The 15,795-nt window shown below is 39.9% G+C and overlaps 1 protein-coding gene across 1 annotated transcript in view; it reads left to right on the top strand.

The window, feature by feature from the left end:
* The first annotated feature begins 247 nt into the window (after positions 1–247).
* Positions 248–15,795, top strand: part of NFKB1 (nuclear factor kappa B subunit 1) — a 122,360-nt gene continuing 106,812 nt past the window's right edge. Inside the window, exon 1 of the mRNA XM_008072081.2 lies at positions 248–319. Coding sequence (XP_008070272.2) covers positions 303–319 — 17 coding nt within the window. The 5' untranslated portion in view covers positions 248–302. The remainder of the gene's footprint in view (positions 320–15,795) is intronic.

Below are 15,795 nucleotides of genomic sequence, written 5' to 3' on the forward strand. Positions count from 1 at the left end.
TCACCTCAGCCTCCCAAAGGCGCAGGATTACAGGCTGAGCCACCGAGCCCGGCTGCATCTTTTCATTATTAATCAGCCTCTCACATTCATATTTCGCCAAAGAAGTTGATTGCAAACTTGAGACAGAAATAGAATATAAAAATTTAATATTTGAATTCTAAATTCAAGGTCTCACTACTTATAACTATATTTGGAGGAGGAAAAGGGGTAGGTGGTAGCAGTATGAACTGAATTCTCACTGATCATAGAAGGAACATAATGTCCTAAATTAAGAAAAAATATGTAAGCATGCCATTGGAGATATGAAAAGAACCACCAGGTAAACCAAAAAGAGAGAGTTAAGAGTTTTAAAAAGTCAGGCTCACCTGGCATGGTGGCTCAAACCTGTTTTCCCAGCACTTTGGGAGGTGGAGACGAGAGGATTGCCTGAGCTCAGGGGTTTGAGACCAGCCTGAGTGACATGACAAGATGTCATCTCTACAATAAGTAATAATTAAAAAAATTAGCCAGGCGTGGTGACACATGCCTGTGGTTCCAGCTACTTGGAAGGCTGAGGCAGAAGGATCACCTGAGCCTAGCAGGTAGAGGCTGCGGTGGCCATGAGTGTGCCGCTGCACTCCAGCCTGGGCAACAGAGTGAGACTCCAACGGAAAAAAAAAAGTCAATCTCTTTGAAAAGCAGGATTGGAAGTAAGGAAGAGTGAAGTAGGGAAACCTTTGCTCATTTGTATAAGCTCTTCTATCTCTGCATAGTAAGATCTTCTTTTTTATTATAATTTTTTCCCTCCCCCTCCAGCTTTATTATGGTACAATTGACAGATAAAAGTTGTATGTATTTGTGGTGTACAACATGACATTTTGATATACGTATACCTCATGAGATGATTAAATCAATATGGTTAATGTAAGTAGGATTTTTTTTTTTTTTTGAGTTGGAGTCTCACTCCGTCACACAGACTGGAGTGCAGTGCATGCTCCCGGCCACCGCAGCCTCAACCTGCTGGGCTCCGGTGATCCTTCCGCCTCAGCCTTCCAAGTAGCTGGAACTACAGGCATGCCCTACCACACCCAGCTAATTTTTTTTTATTTATTGTAGAGATGAGGTCTTGCCAAGAAGGCCAGGCGGGTCTTGAACCCGCGGGCTCAGAAAATCCACTCACCTTGACCTCCCAAAATGCGGGATTATAGGCTGAGCCATCGAGCCCAGCTGGATTTTTTTTTAGGTAATTCATTTCAATATATGTTGCGTCCTTTCTGTGTGCAGATAAAGTTCCAAGTGCTGGGAATATAATGCCAAACAAGACAGAAATCTAAAACTTCATGGAACTTAGATCATGTAATCTTTCAGTTTTTAAGATTTCTTTTTAAATTTAGCCTTTTTTAAGTTGAAGATTCACAAATCAAAAGGATGCAACTTGAATTATTTATCTCAAAGTGAAAACACTTAACCTATGTGGTGGTCAAGAAATAGAACATTGCCGCCACCACAGAAGCCTCCTTTCTCCTCTTTCTTAGTCAGGATCCCTTCCCTCCACTCTCATTTAAAACATTTCACTAGTGACTTTTAGATTATGTACATGCCAATTCCATGACTCATATTCATCTACATAGACAATCAAGAGTTGACTAGCTTTACAAATTTATTCTCCATGGATTTTGTCCTGATATAGTGTTAATAAAATAAATTTTGCTTAGAATGGAATCTGCCATTTGTTATAAATGACACTTAATTATAATATGATTAAAAAGTATGCAAAACATCTTTTTGAGTCTATAAATTTGTCAGCTATGATTAAGAAGATAACCATAGGCAAAGATTTGTTTTTTAAGGAACACATTGGAATGCATTCTAATTGCTTCTCTAAGAAAATTCCTGTCCCCCATGGTTATAGTGAACATGACATAGCATGAATTTAGATGCTTCTTTCATATAAGGAAATTAGGTTATATTTACTATGTTCTATTGGTTTATTCTCAGAAGCACCTTTTTCTTCCCCAATTTAACACCTTTGCTTAATTACATATATTTGATATTTTTCTATTACTGGTTTCTGATTTAATTACATTATGTTTATATAATATACTCTGCATGTTTTCATTTCTTTAAAATGTATTGCATGCAATTTACTTATGTAGTAAATCCTCACATGTACTCCACAACTCTAAAATAAATATTAAAAATTTTTTAAATTTTTGATACCTGTTTTATAGCCCAGCATATGGTCTGTCTTGAGGAATATTCCACATGCACTTGAAAATAATGTGTGATCTGCAGTCATTTGGTGGAGTGTGCTATACATGCACTTAGGTTTGTTTCATTGATGATGTTGTCCTAAATCTTTTCTTTTTAAGTTGGAGTCTCACTTTGTCACCCAGGCTAGAGTGCAGTGGCATGCTCACAGCTACTGCAGCCTTTACTTGCTGGGCTCAGGTGATCCTTCTGCCTCAGCCTTCCAAGTACCTGGACCACAAGCTTGCGCCAACATAGCCGGCTAATTTTTTTTATTTATTGTAGAGATGAAGTCTCCCTAAGTTGCCTAGGCTGGTCTCGAACCCCTGGGCTCAGGCAGTTCTCTTGCCTCCACCTCCTAGAGTGCTGGGATTTCAGGCATGAGCCACTGCGCCCAGCTCAGTTCCTAAATTTTCATAGTCTTAATGCTGTGGTACGAATGTATACCCTCCAAAATTTATATGTTGAAATTTAATGGTCAGTGTGATGATATTCAAAGGTAGGGCCTTCATGAGGGCTCCTTCCCTCAAAAATGGGATTAGGTGCCCTTTTAAAGGGGCTTGCTGGAGGTATTTTGCACCCTTTTGCCCTTCTGTCTTCTGCCAAGTGAGGATACAGTGTTCCTCTCCTCTAGAGGATATAGCCCTCACAAGTAACCAAATACTAGTGTCTTAATCTCCGACTTCCAGCCTCCCAAACTGTGAGAAATAAACTTCTGTTTTTTTAGAAATTACTCAGTCTCAGGTATTTTGTTATAACAGCACAGACTAAGATACTTCCTGATGTTCTGATGAGAGAAGGGTGTTAAAAACCTTAATTATAATTGTGGATTTGTTGTTTTTTCCTTTAGTTCTGCCACTTTTTGCTTCATCTATTTGAAGCTCTGTTAATGGGTGTAAAACATAAACATTAAGATCATTATTTTTCCTTGATGAGTTGGCCCTTTTATTCTTATACAATGTTTCTCCTTGTCCCTGGTAATATTTTTCTCTTGAAATCTTTATCTGATATTTTATTTTAGCCTGTATTCTTATATTTAGCATTTGTATGATATAACTAGAACAACTTTCCATTCTTATATATTTAAACTATCTGTGTCTTTAATATTAGAATGTAATCCTTATAAAAAACCAGATACCTAGATCTTGCTTTTTTATCCAATGTAAAGGTGCCTTTACATTGCCTTCTAGAGTCTGACCATCTTTGCCTTCTACAGGTGAGTTTAGTCTAGTACCATTTAATATAATTGTTGATATGTTCAGTTTAAATCTTCCATCTTGTAATTATTATCTATTTATGCTGTGTGTTTTTTCTTCATTTTTTTCTCCTTTCCTGCCATCCTTTGAATAAAGCAAGTTTAGGTTTTTTTATTCCACTTTATCTACTTCATTAGATATTTTCTAAAGTGCCTGCTTTACCACTTTAGAAAACTATTGTTCATTATAACATGCATCCTTGAGTCTACAATGAATTGATATTGTAACATTTATATCTAATGTAAGAACTTGACAGTTTTCCAGGTTGGAGAGACATCACTGAACATTCTGAGCATTCAGTTGTGACTTCAGAAAGACCATGCAGTGGGAATTAGGAACACACCTTAAAATAAGAGCTACTCTAAACCCATCTTAATAAAACTAGATTATTCACCATTAAATTTATTACCTATTACAGCAGGCACCCTCTAAAAGAAGACAGAAATATACTCTCCACAATGTAATATCCATAATATACAATAACAAATTATGAAACCTGTAAAAAAAAAAGCAAGAAAATAAGATTCAGAAGAAAAAAATGGCACAAACGATGGATTAGCAGCCAATGACTTTGAAACAGCTAATAGCAAGATGGTCAATAATGTAAGAGAAAAAATAGACAAAATGAGTGAACGGATAGGGAATCTCAGCAGATAAATGCAAACTTTTTTTTTTAAGAACCAATGGAAATTCTAGAACTGAAATAAAATGTTATCAGATGATCTTATCAGCATATTGAACATATAGAAGAAAGTACCAATAAACTAGAATAAAGGTCATTACAAACTATCCAAACCGAATCACAGAGAAAAGGACAGAAAGAAATGAAGACAGCTTTAGTGACCTATGGGACAAAATTAATCAGTTTTACATATTTGTAATTTAGCGTCCCAAAAAGAGAGAAAAGCCAGAAAAAATATTTGAAGAAAAGTCAAGAATTTCCAAATTTGATTTTTTAAAGAAATCAACCCATAGATCCAAGAATCTCAAAGATCCCCATGTTGGATAAAGGCAAACAAAATCATGAAATCATGCTTAGGCATATTATAGACAAATTGTTAAAAACTAATGCTGGCCGGGTGCAGTGGCTCAGTTTGTAATCCCAGCACTTTGGGAGGCCGAGTTGAGAGGATTGCCTGAGTCCGGGGGTTTGAGACCAGCCTGGGCAACTTGGTGAGACCTTATCTCTGCAATAAATCACAAAAACTAGCCAGGCGTGGTGATGTGCACCTGTATTTCCAGCCATCTGGAAGGCTGAGGCAGAAGGATCACCTAAGCCCAGCAGGTGGAGGCTGCAGTGGCCAGGAGTGTGCCACTGCACTCCATCCTGGGTGACAAGAGTGAGACTCCAACTCAAAAAAAAAAACAAAACAAAAAAACCCTAATGCTAAAGGAAAAAAAAATCCTGAAAGCAGCAAGGGGAAAGACCACATTACATAACATATAGGGAACCATAATAAGCATGATGACTGACTTCTCATCAGAAGGAATACAAGCCACAAGTCACAACTGAATGTTTAGAATGTTCCGTGATGCCTCTCCACTCTGGATGATTGCCACTTCAGTGTCTCTCAGCACTGTATGACCTGTGGGAATCTCAATTCAGCTCTTAGATCCCCAGTAGCTGTTGTCTAATAGTCTTTGCAGAGTCTTGTCCTGCGCTATTACAGCTTAGTATTTGGCCAATGACCAGAGGTGGCCCCCGTGCTGACTTCTGAGGCTCATGCTGCTAGTGTAAATTCTTTCTCTCTGATACCCTGATCAGTGAGATTGCTTCTCTCTCTTTGGGGTCTACTTCTTTGTGCCATGGTTTGGAAAGTACCCTCAGTCAAAAAGTGGAGGTGAATTTGGAACTTAATGCACCTAATGATGTATAGCCCTGTGATGCCTAGTGACTTAAATTATTGCTTTAAATTATTAAAATTAAATTACTTAAAGTATTGCTTAAATACTGTTAATCTGTCATGACTGAAACTAGAAATCTACATTTTGACAAATCTGAAATTGCAATGCATCTTATAATTAATGCAATATTAATTAAAAAAAAAAAAAAAACCTTGTTTACTAATTTGGCCACAGAAAGGCAAAACTCCATCTCTACTTTTTAGGTACTTTTATCCATTTAAGAAGATGATAAATATAGAAGTAAAGTTAAATTGCAGTAAAACACTATGCTGTCGAGTGATAAATCACAAGTACATGTAAGTATTATACATCTTATGGCTACAGGTTACAGGGAAAACATAGGATTTCCTGACAGAGGTTGGATTTAACTGAAACCTTCAAGAGTGGGTGATATTGAATAGGAAAGATGACATTTCAGGATGCAGGGCATTCTGTAAACAATGTACAAGATGGAAGTGGGGGAGCAAAGCATTTTGAATGCTCAGTCTGCCTATCATAGAGGGTTTTGGTTAGGACACAATTAGCAGTTGATTCTTATAATATGATTTAATATAATAATGTAATATGCTGAGTGGTTGAAGTCTTTGGACTTTATCTTGTAAATAATATGGCAATAATGTGAAAGCTACTTAAAGAGGAAGAAATGCTGCAGTAATGCAGAACAGTATAGAGGCTAATATTGTCATTTAGGGGTAAGCAGTAGAGGTCTGACTTAGGGTATAACAGTGGCAATGGAAAGAAGGGGGCAGATACAAGAAACAACACGAAGAAAAATCAGCAGAAATTAATTATTGACTGGATATGTGTGATAATGATTTATTGGCAGAAATTGTAAAGTAAAGAATGGGGCTGATTGCAGCAGGAATGATGAAACTGGTTTTAGATTTTAGAGAGTTGATGGGAATTCACATATTATTAACTTGTTTTATAATGGTATCACTACTTAAAGCTAACAGTGGTTTATTAATATTTGTACTTTGAAAGTTTTACAGTTCTGATTTTCTGGTTACATCATAGGTTTTTAGCTAATGTACTTGCTTCTTTTGTTCAGTCAGGAACTGAATAAGCCAATAGAGAAGAAAAAATGGGCACAAAGAGGGCTCTCACGAAGACTCTAGCAAAGAAAATGTAATTACTGAATTACCAAGATAATGAACCCATGCCTTGCATATTCTCCGTTTCCCATGGCATGTATTATGTTGCATTGTTTTTGCCTATTTACTTTCCTACCTCCTAAACTGTTACATTGGTTAGCTTTTGTTACATTAAAAAAAAATTACAACACAGACATTCATTAATTCTTCTGCCTCTGTGAACTTTCTAGGTCTTCTGGGCTGGCTAATCTCTAAAGTCTTTTGGCTACTCAGTTGGTGTTTCATGTTGCTGCTCAGCTGGTGCTATAGTGCTGTTTGAAGTCTTTTTGGCCACTCAGTTTGTGCTAGGGAGCTTTAGGTAGAGCTGCCCCTCTCTATTCTACACGGTCTTTCAGTCTCCAGTGGGCTAGCCCAAGTTTGTTCACATGGCAGCAAGAATGGCTATTACAAGACCTCTTGAAACCTGGGTTCAGAACTTGCACTTCTACCTCATTCTCTTGGTCACAGCAAGTTGCAGCCCTGCCAAGATGCAAGGAATGAAAAAATAGATTTTCCCTTTTCTTGGGTGAAGTACCAAAAAATCTGTGGCCATTGTTTTTAATCTACCACGACTATAAGCTCTATGAGTACAGGAATTGCATCACTCTTGTGCACTCTGGTGTATTTGGTAATGGACATAGTAGGCATAGTAGGTATAAATATTTTTTTTTGTTTTTGGGGTTTTTTTTGAGTTGGAGTCTCACTCTGTCACCCAGACTGGAGTGCAGTGGCATGCCTCCGGCCACCGCAGCCTCGACCCGCTGGGCTCCAGCGATCCTTCCGCCTCAGCCTTCCAAGTAACTGGAACTACAAGGGCGCACTACCATGCCCGGCTAATTTTTTGATTTATTGTAGAGGTGAGGTCTCGCCTGCCCAGGCGGGTCTCAAACCTGCGGGCTTAGGCAATCCACTCACCTCAGCCTCCCAAAGGCGCAGGATTACAGGCTGAGCCACCGAGCCCGGCTTATAAATATTTTTTAATGAATGGCTAAATTAATGAAAGAAGGAAAACATTCAGGTAGCATTTCAATATACTGTAGTTTAAAATATATATGTACACACACACACACACACTTTTATCATACCATTAGTGAGTATGGTGTTTTTTATAGACAGTTCAGGGAGAATCTTTTTATTCTCCTTCTATGTTTTGAAATTTACCAAAAGAAAAAATAACACTCACTTGTGTTAACATTGGTATTTTTACCTGCACATTTGATTGCCTTGTGAATTTATATGAGTTTTGTATATTGTCAGAATCCTATTCTGCTTTTCAGGCTATGCTTCAGGTAAACCAGAACACTTGGAAAACCTGGAGCAAAGATGCTGTATTAAAATAAATAATGTCAAAAGTCAAGAAAGAAAACCACTTCTGCCTCTTAAGTGAGAAAATCTTAGGCTGTGGAGTCAGATTAGCCAGCACTCGTCGTCTCTCAGCCTGAGCAAATGACTTTGTCTCTAAACCTCAGTTTCTCATCTGGGACAGCATTTCTTAGGATTAGTGGAAAAATTAAGTGAAATATGTGAAGCACCAGCAGTGGTTCTTTCTTTACTCATGAGAGGTAGTCAATAAAGTTTAATTATCTTGTGAACCAACGCACTGTTATGATGGAGTGGCGTTCATTAGGGTTTCTCATATTCACCATTATTGACATTTAGGCCTGAATAATTCTTTATTGTGAGGAACTGTCCTGCACATTATAAGATGTTTAGCCACATCTCTAGCCTCTCTATTAGATGCCAGTTGGACCATCCACCCAGCTGTGATAGCCAAAAATGTCTCCAGACACTTTTTTTGTATTTGGGTTTTTTTTCCTCTTAGCTATTTTAAAGCTATTGATTGCTAATCCATCATTTGTGTCATTTTTTTTTCTCCTGGGTCTAATTTTCCTGTTTATTTTGCCTCCAGACTGGGTACAAAATGCAAATGTTTTATCCAGCAATGACATATAGCCATCTTAGAGAGGGAATGTGGCAGTGTACCTATAAACATAACATGGGAAAGAAATAAAATACTTGATTTCTCTCGGAATGCCTAAAACTTTTGCTATGTTACTCTTTCAATAATTTATCATAAACATATTGTTTATTGTGCTGTCTAATGAAAGTCTGACTAACATTGGCTATCACTCACTGTGCTAATAAGCTTTGCATGAATTGACTAGCTGAATGTTGTGCATGTGTTTGCCATCCCTGTTAGGGTGACATTCATTGTGAACAGGGATTTTGTCTTTTATAAGTTGCAAGCACAAGTATTTGTATTTACTTGATAGCTATTCTACATATTAATTGGTCACATTGCCTCCAAATGAAACAATATGGATGTGAAAATGGAGGGAGGCATGTTAAAACATGCAAAATTAGCTTATACAAATCTAAATGTGGTAGCACACAAATATTGATTCCTTTTTTAAAAAGTTTCAGAAATCAGCTCTTCTGAAAAAAGCAACTAATCTTACTGTCGACTTTTCTTTCACCATCATTAAGCCAGTATATTTTATCAGAAAGATGTAAATCAACAGCACTTTTTTTTTTTTTTTTGAGTTGGAGTCTCACTCTGTTGCCCAGACTGGAGTGCAGTGGCACGCTCCCGGCCACCGCAGTCTCCACCTGCTGGGCTCCAGCGATCTTTCCGCCTCAGCCTTCAAAGTAGCAGGAACTACTGGCGCGCGCTACCACACTCGGCTAATTTTTGATTTATTGTAGAGATGAGGTCTTGCCAAGTTGCCCGGACGGGTCTCGAACCCGCGGGGTCAGGCAATTCACTCACCTTGGCCTCCCAAAGCGCAGGATTACAGGCTGAGCCACTGAGCCCGGCCTAACAGCACTTTTAACGTTAAATTTTTTCTATTGTATTTTTTTTTTTTTTGAGTTGGAGTCTCACTCTGTCACCCAGACTGGAGTGCAGTGGCCGCTCTCGGCCACCGCAGCCTCGACCTGCTGGGCTCCGGCGATCCTTCCGCCTCAGCCTTCCGAGTAGCTGGAATTACAGGCATGCGCTACCATGCCCAGCTGATTTTTTTTTATTTATTGTAGAGATGAGGTCTTGCTGCCCAGGCGGGTCTCGAACCCGGGAGCTCAGGCAATCCACTCACCTCAGCCTCCCAAAGTCATGGGATTACAGGCTGAGTCACCGAGCGCCCGGCTATTGTATTTTTTATGAAGAAGATTCCAGCAGTGCTTGTACATTTTTGACTCATTCTGGTTTTATTCGCTGTATGTCGTTAATTGTTAGCAATATCATAGTCAAACTTTAAATTCAGGACAGGTTTAAATTTCTCTTTTTTCTATTAAATATATATATTTCCTTTTTTTTTTTTTTTTGAGTTGGAGTCTCACTCTGTCACCCAGACTGGAGTACAGTGGCCACTCCCGGCCACTGCAGCCTCGACCTGCTGGGGCTCCGGTGATCCTTCCGCCTCAGCCTTCCAAGTAGCTGGAATTATAGGCACGCGCTACCACGCCTGGCTAATTTTTTGATTTATTGTAGAGGTGAGGTCTCGCCTGCCCAGGCGGGTCTTGAACCCCCAGGCTCAGGCAATCCACTCACCTCCGCCTCCCAAGGCGTGGGATTACAGGCTGAGCCACCGAGCCCGGCAAATATATATATTTCTAATTGCATCATTGAGTTAGAAAATTAAAATAGGGCTGAACATTGTGTCTCATGTCTGTAATCCCAGTGCTTTGGGAGGCTGAGATAGGAGGATTACTTAAGACCAGGTTCAAGACCAGCCTGGGCAACACAGTGAGACCCTGTGTCTAGAAAAAGCACAACAATTTGCTGGACATAGTGGTGCATGCCTGTGGTCATAACTACTCTGGAGATTGAGTTGGTGGGATTACTTGAGCTCAAGAATTTGAGCTCACAGTGAATTATGATCACACACTGTACTCCAACCTGGGTAAGAGAGACCCTGTCTCTAAAAAATGTAAAGAAAAAAAGAATTAAAATATAGAAATGTATAACTTAGTGAATAGAAGTTTCCATCTTACTATATAGAGATCTGAATTATTATTTGTAACAGTTGCATAATATTTAACTTATGAATGTAGAATAATCATAAAAATCTGATATCAGAAAACATTTAGTTTGTTTCTAGTTATTTGCTGTAGAGAATATCCTTATACTTATTTTTTTGCACACTTGCTCAGATATATATATATTTATTTATTTATGGTTTTTTTGAGTTGGAGTCTCACTCTGTCACTGAGATTAGAGTGCAGTGGCATGCTCCCGGCCACCGCAGTCTCGACCTGCTGTGTTTCGGTGATCCTTTCACCTTAGCCTTCCAAGTAGCCAGAACTACAGGTGCTCACTACCATGCCCAGCTAATTTTTGATTTATTGTAGAGACAAGGTCTTGCCAAGTTGCCCAGGTGGGTCGCAAACCTGTGGGCTCAGGCAATCCACTCGCCTCGGCCTCTCAAAGTGCTGGGATTACAGGCTGAGCCACCAAGCCCGGCCTGCTGAGATAATTTTTTAATACACATTCCTGAAAGTGGAATTACAGAATCCAAAGATACTTTCATTTGGTTGTTTTACATTATATGCAGTAATTGTTTCCTACAAAAAAAATCCTCTATGTAAAGTTGTCAGCACATCCTTTCTCTGTATCAATTTATTATCTAATAGAGAAATACTGAAATCATCCCTTTTTTTGTCATTTCATTCTCATTGTTATCCAAGATTAAGTATTAAAATTACACCTAAGTAGTGTTTGTTGTGGTTGAATATAATCTTGAAAGTAGAGACATTTATCTCTGATTCTCACCTGTAGCCTCTGGATGGAACCCAAATTTTTGTTTTTCAAATTGCTAATTTTATGATCATTATGAAGTTATTTTAATGGATTTGAAAGTTGTTTTTCTACTGAAATTGAATATACTAGAAATAATTTATTTTCTTACAGTGGGTCATGGTGAAAAAGTGTGACTAACTCTGATCCTAGAAAGTTTCCCTGGTTACAAGAACAGGAGTCCCCCCAATTCCACCCTTAATGGCTCAACCTTGTGGCTTTAAAGGTGATCCATTCAGTCTTACTGTCTTCACCAGAAGTCCATGTGCTGGACTCTAGTGTTCGTAGGAGGATTGTCACAGATGTGCAGAAAATGATCCATTAGGCATTTCATAGACCTCTTCACATGTTAAGAACCAAGCTACATTTCCTATTTCTCTTTCCATGGTGTGAAAATCTTTCTAAAAACCTCTCTGCTGGAAGAAAGAGGTGCCTTTAGAGATGAGACCCATCTTTGCCCCAGTCAACTCGGTATCCCCCTTTCTGTTTCAAGGTCCTTACTCAAAAGCACAGAACTGATCAAGGGAAAGTGAAGGGAAGGGCTGGGGAAACAGGGAGGTGGAAGGGGCTTTCCCTGGTCTTTTCTAATCCTTTAATTCCAGAGGCTAAGTTGTTATTTCAACATTTTAGAAATAAAACCTACTTTTACAATTATGCAAATATTGCTCAGTGGCTCATCCTTTCCAAATGATTCTCTTTTGACATTTTATTTTTAAATTATGAGTTAACATTTACATCACCATAGAGTGACTGTGACCTCAGCCCTTCACAGTCAACTTAACTGATATGTAACAGCTGTAAAAGTTCAGATTTTAACCATCACCCAAGTGTCCCTTGGGCTGCTGTTGGGTTCTTAAATTGTGATCTTTGGACATACATTAGTACATAAATCATGGGTAGGGAAATTGGAAGGAAGACTGTGTTTAATTTGGTAGTTTGTCCACTGTATACAATTTAGAGATCTCCATTAAGGTTTTAGCTACAGTAGTGACCATGCATCAGTTCTAACAAAATAAGTTTAGTTTGTGTTTTAAAAATTAGGGAGAGGACTGCTTTATGTTAAGTTTATACATTTAAAGGTCTGGAAAAACATCCACAGGTTTCAATATATATAATCAGTGTAATTAGCAAGTTGACAGTTTCACCTCTGCTTTTGAGGACTGTGGGCTAAGATGTTTTTGAGATGATTCAGGTGATCAGCCTAGACTAATGGAAAGGCAAAAAGATGGTTTTAATATTTTTCTTGGACATTTGAGCTCCTGTAGTACTCTAAGGATAGGGATTTTCACATGGATTATTGTAGCTGTATTTCAGTATAATATTTTTAACTAGTATTCTTCATGTAACTAAACATTATGCTGCTAATGATTCTTTAACCAAGATTCACACTTATAGATACATATAAAAATTCAAGTTTATAAAAATATATGACTTAGGGGATATGTTCTTTGAGCAGGCATTTGTTAGCTAACATATTCCGAGCTCAGCAAAGTTATAGTCTTTTCAAAAGTCCATTCCATCAAAAGCTGTCATTTTACATGTGAGGAAACAGATGCCACAGTGAAAGTTTAGTTAATATCCAAGGTCATAGGCCCAGCAGTGGCAGAACTCTTGAATTTCGAATGACTTAATTCCTCTTGACTGTATCAGGTCAATTTTCCCTTTTTAAACTGTCTTAATTGTGATTTGTTCAGTTGTGATTATTTGTATAGCTTCACTCAATAGTTTATTGTTTTAGGCAAATATTCCACTGCAAATCTGCAGTTCTGTAGGACTCGGAGCTGCCCTTTTCCCTTTTGTCAACATCAGACACTGCACTGTACACCCTGTTAGGGTACAGACAGGATGAGAGTGGGTGGAGCAAGGGAGAGGGAGGAGAGGCGCAGGGAGGTGCACCACTGCTGGAGCCAGCAAGCTGGAGGTGCTGCGCTGGGAACCCAGAGATCGGAGTAAATGCAAAGAATTGCAACACAAAGAATTGAGAGAAGAAAAGATTTATTTAAGAAAGCTTCACCCCCCCACAGACAGGGCGTGGGCCTATACTCTAGGTGAGTGTGGCGTTGTAGCCCCTACAGCCCTGGCTTAAATCCTTTCCTTGGAGATGTTGCACATGACTGCCGTGACTTCCTTATCGACCACCTATGGATGTCTTGGAGAACCTGTGACACAGAGACCCACTAATGTCCAACCACATTATCATAGCCCCTAGAGAAGGGTGTGACAAGGATTCTAATTCTCCTGCACCTTCCCAAACAACATTCCTTAGAGCTAGTGGAGGGTGTACTTCCCCTTATCTCCTAGGCATTCCCAATGGATCCTTGGCTTCCTTTTATATAGGGCCTAATTTACTGGAAGATCGAATCCCCACCTGCTCTCCCTCTGAGCAGTCATAACTTTTGTAATTACAAGTTTGATGACTTTTACAATTCTTGTCCAATGCATGATGTCTTAGGCCTTGAAATTCCCTTTACTCTAGGCAAGCTTGATTGCCATTATGAGATACCTCTGATACCTGGCACCAGGAAGTCTGTTTCTGAAAAGACAAAGTTGGTAAAGTTAATTTTACCTGAAGTGTGCATTTCTCTAAAATCATAGCTTCTACTTTCTCATCATTGCATCAGAGTTTAAGAACAAGATGAAAATTGGCTTCCCACTCTTGGTCTGTCCTTTCATACCCCAAGAATCTTTCTGAGCTTTCTCCCTCTTCATCAGTCACACAGTGCTCCAGCAGGAGGGAGTTTCTTTGCAAATTAGGATTAGGTTTCTCTCTGGAGGCTTTTGTGCTTATTGGAGTGTTGGGCAACGCATTCAATAGGATGAGGGCTACAGTATTTTAACAAAGAGGCCTGACAGTACATTGGGTTGAAGAACAAAGTTTATTTCTTTCTCACATCACCACCAGAATGAGCTGCCTGGATGGTCAGAGCAGCTCTGTCTCATGGAATTGTTCAGGGAATCCAGATTCCTTCCATCTTATTTCTCTGCTACCCCCTAAGCTATTTATTATCACCTGTGTGGTAGGAGCCAGCTCTTCTCCATGTCTGGGTTTATCCAGTGGAAAGAGAAAAACAAAACATGGAAGAAGCATGTCACGAGCCTTAAGCCCAGATCTGGAAGTGACACACCGCAGTTCTGACCTTCCATTTTGTCAGCATTTGGTCAGATGACTATCTAACTCCAAGGAATGTGGGCTATCGTCTAGCTAAGCAGTCACAGTTCTAGCTGTAACACTATTTTTTTTTTTTTTGAGTTGGAGTCTCACTCTGTCACCCAGACTGGAGTGCAGTGGCCGCTCCTGGCCACCGCAGCCTCGACCTGCTGGGCTCCGACGATCCTTCCATCTCAGCCTTACAGGTAGCTGGAACTACAGGCGTGCGCTACCACGCCCGGCTGATTTTTTGATTTATTGTAGAGATGAGGTCTCGCCAAGTTGCCCAGGCGGGTCTCGAACCCGCGGGCTCAGGCAATCCGCTCACCTCAGCCTCCCAAAGGCACGGGATTACAGGCTGAGCCACCGAGCCCGGCTTGCACTTTTTTTTTTTTGAATTGGAGTCTCACTCTGTCACCCAGACTGGAGTGCAGTGGCTGCTCCCGGCCATTGCAGCCTCGACCTGCCGGGCTTCCGGCGATCCTTCCGCCTCAGTCTTCCAAGTAGCCGGAATTACAGGCAAGTGCTACCACACCCAGCTGATTTTTTGATTTATTGTAGAGATGAGGACTCGCTTCCCAGGCGGGTCTCGAACCCACGGACTCAGGCAATCCACTCATCTCAGCCTCCCAAAGGCGCGGGATTACAGGCTGAGTCACTGAGCTTGGTGAAACTTAACTGTATACTATGGCCATAAGCTTAATAGTCTGTGGTTAAAATATCTAACATCTACATTCTTTAAGAACAAGTGACCATGTAAACACACTGCTGGAAGCCTCAAGGACCTTGGAAGGGCTGAACATATGTGGGCCCCTGAGCCTGGAAGTGCATCTAATTCACGATAAGACTCCTGCAGGAATGGTCCATGTGCTCAGTGGCCTCTACTAGACTCCGAATTTCAGCTGTATGAGGCACCTGGCTTCATTCTTCTCTGTGTCTCCCGTGGATGTAATAACAAACTCCACTCAGAGTCAGCACTCAGCAGGAGCTTACTGGGCACATAAATGAAAGAATGATGAGTCTTCCTCCACTGGTAAGAAAGGCCAAGTTATATCAAGGGGAAAGTTCCAAGCCCAGCTCCTGCCTATTCCTGGAGGTAGCATCCTAGTCAGTGGGTCCATGTCTCTGTTTTCATCCATCAAATATGTATGTTGGACTGAGGCTGAAAGGAAGTCACTGCAAAAGTGTCCTGCCTGCAAACAGATTGTAACCTTTTGCAGAGCCAACAAGGATCCATTCTCCTTTTCTTTTCTTCAATCAGAAACCCATAAGAATCCCAGTGTCCCCAAGGGTGGAAAAGCCTCTCTGTGGAGAAGGAAGATGAAGAAT

Source organism: Carlito syrichta, unplaced genomic scaffold (genome assembly GCF_000164805.1).
Source record: "Carlito syrichta isolate Samal-C Ts95f unplaced genomic scaffold, Tarsius_syrichta-2.0.1 Scaffold314844, whole genome shotgun sequence".
NCBI classification, from domain to species: Eukaryota; Metazoa; Chordata; class Mammalia; order Primates; family Tarsiidae; genus Carlito; species Carlito syrichta.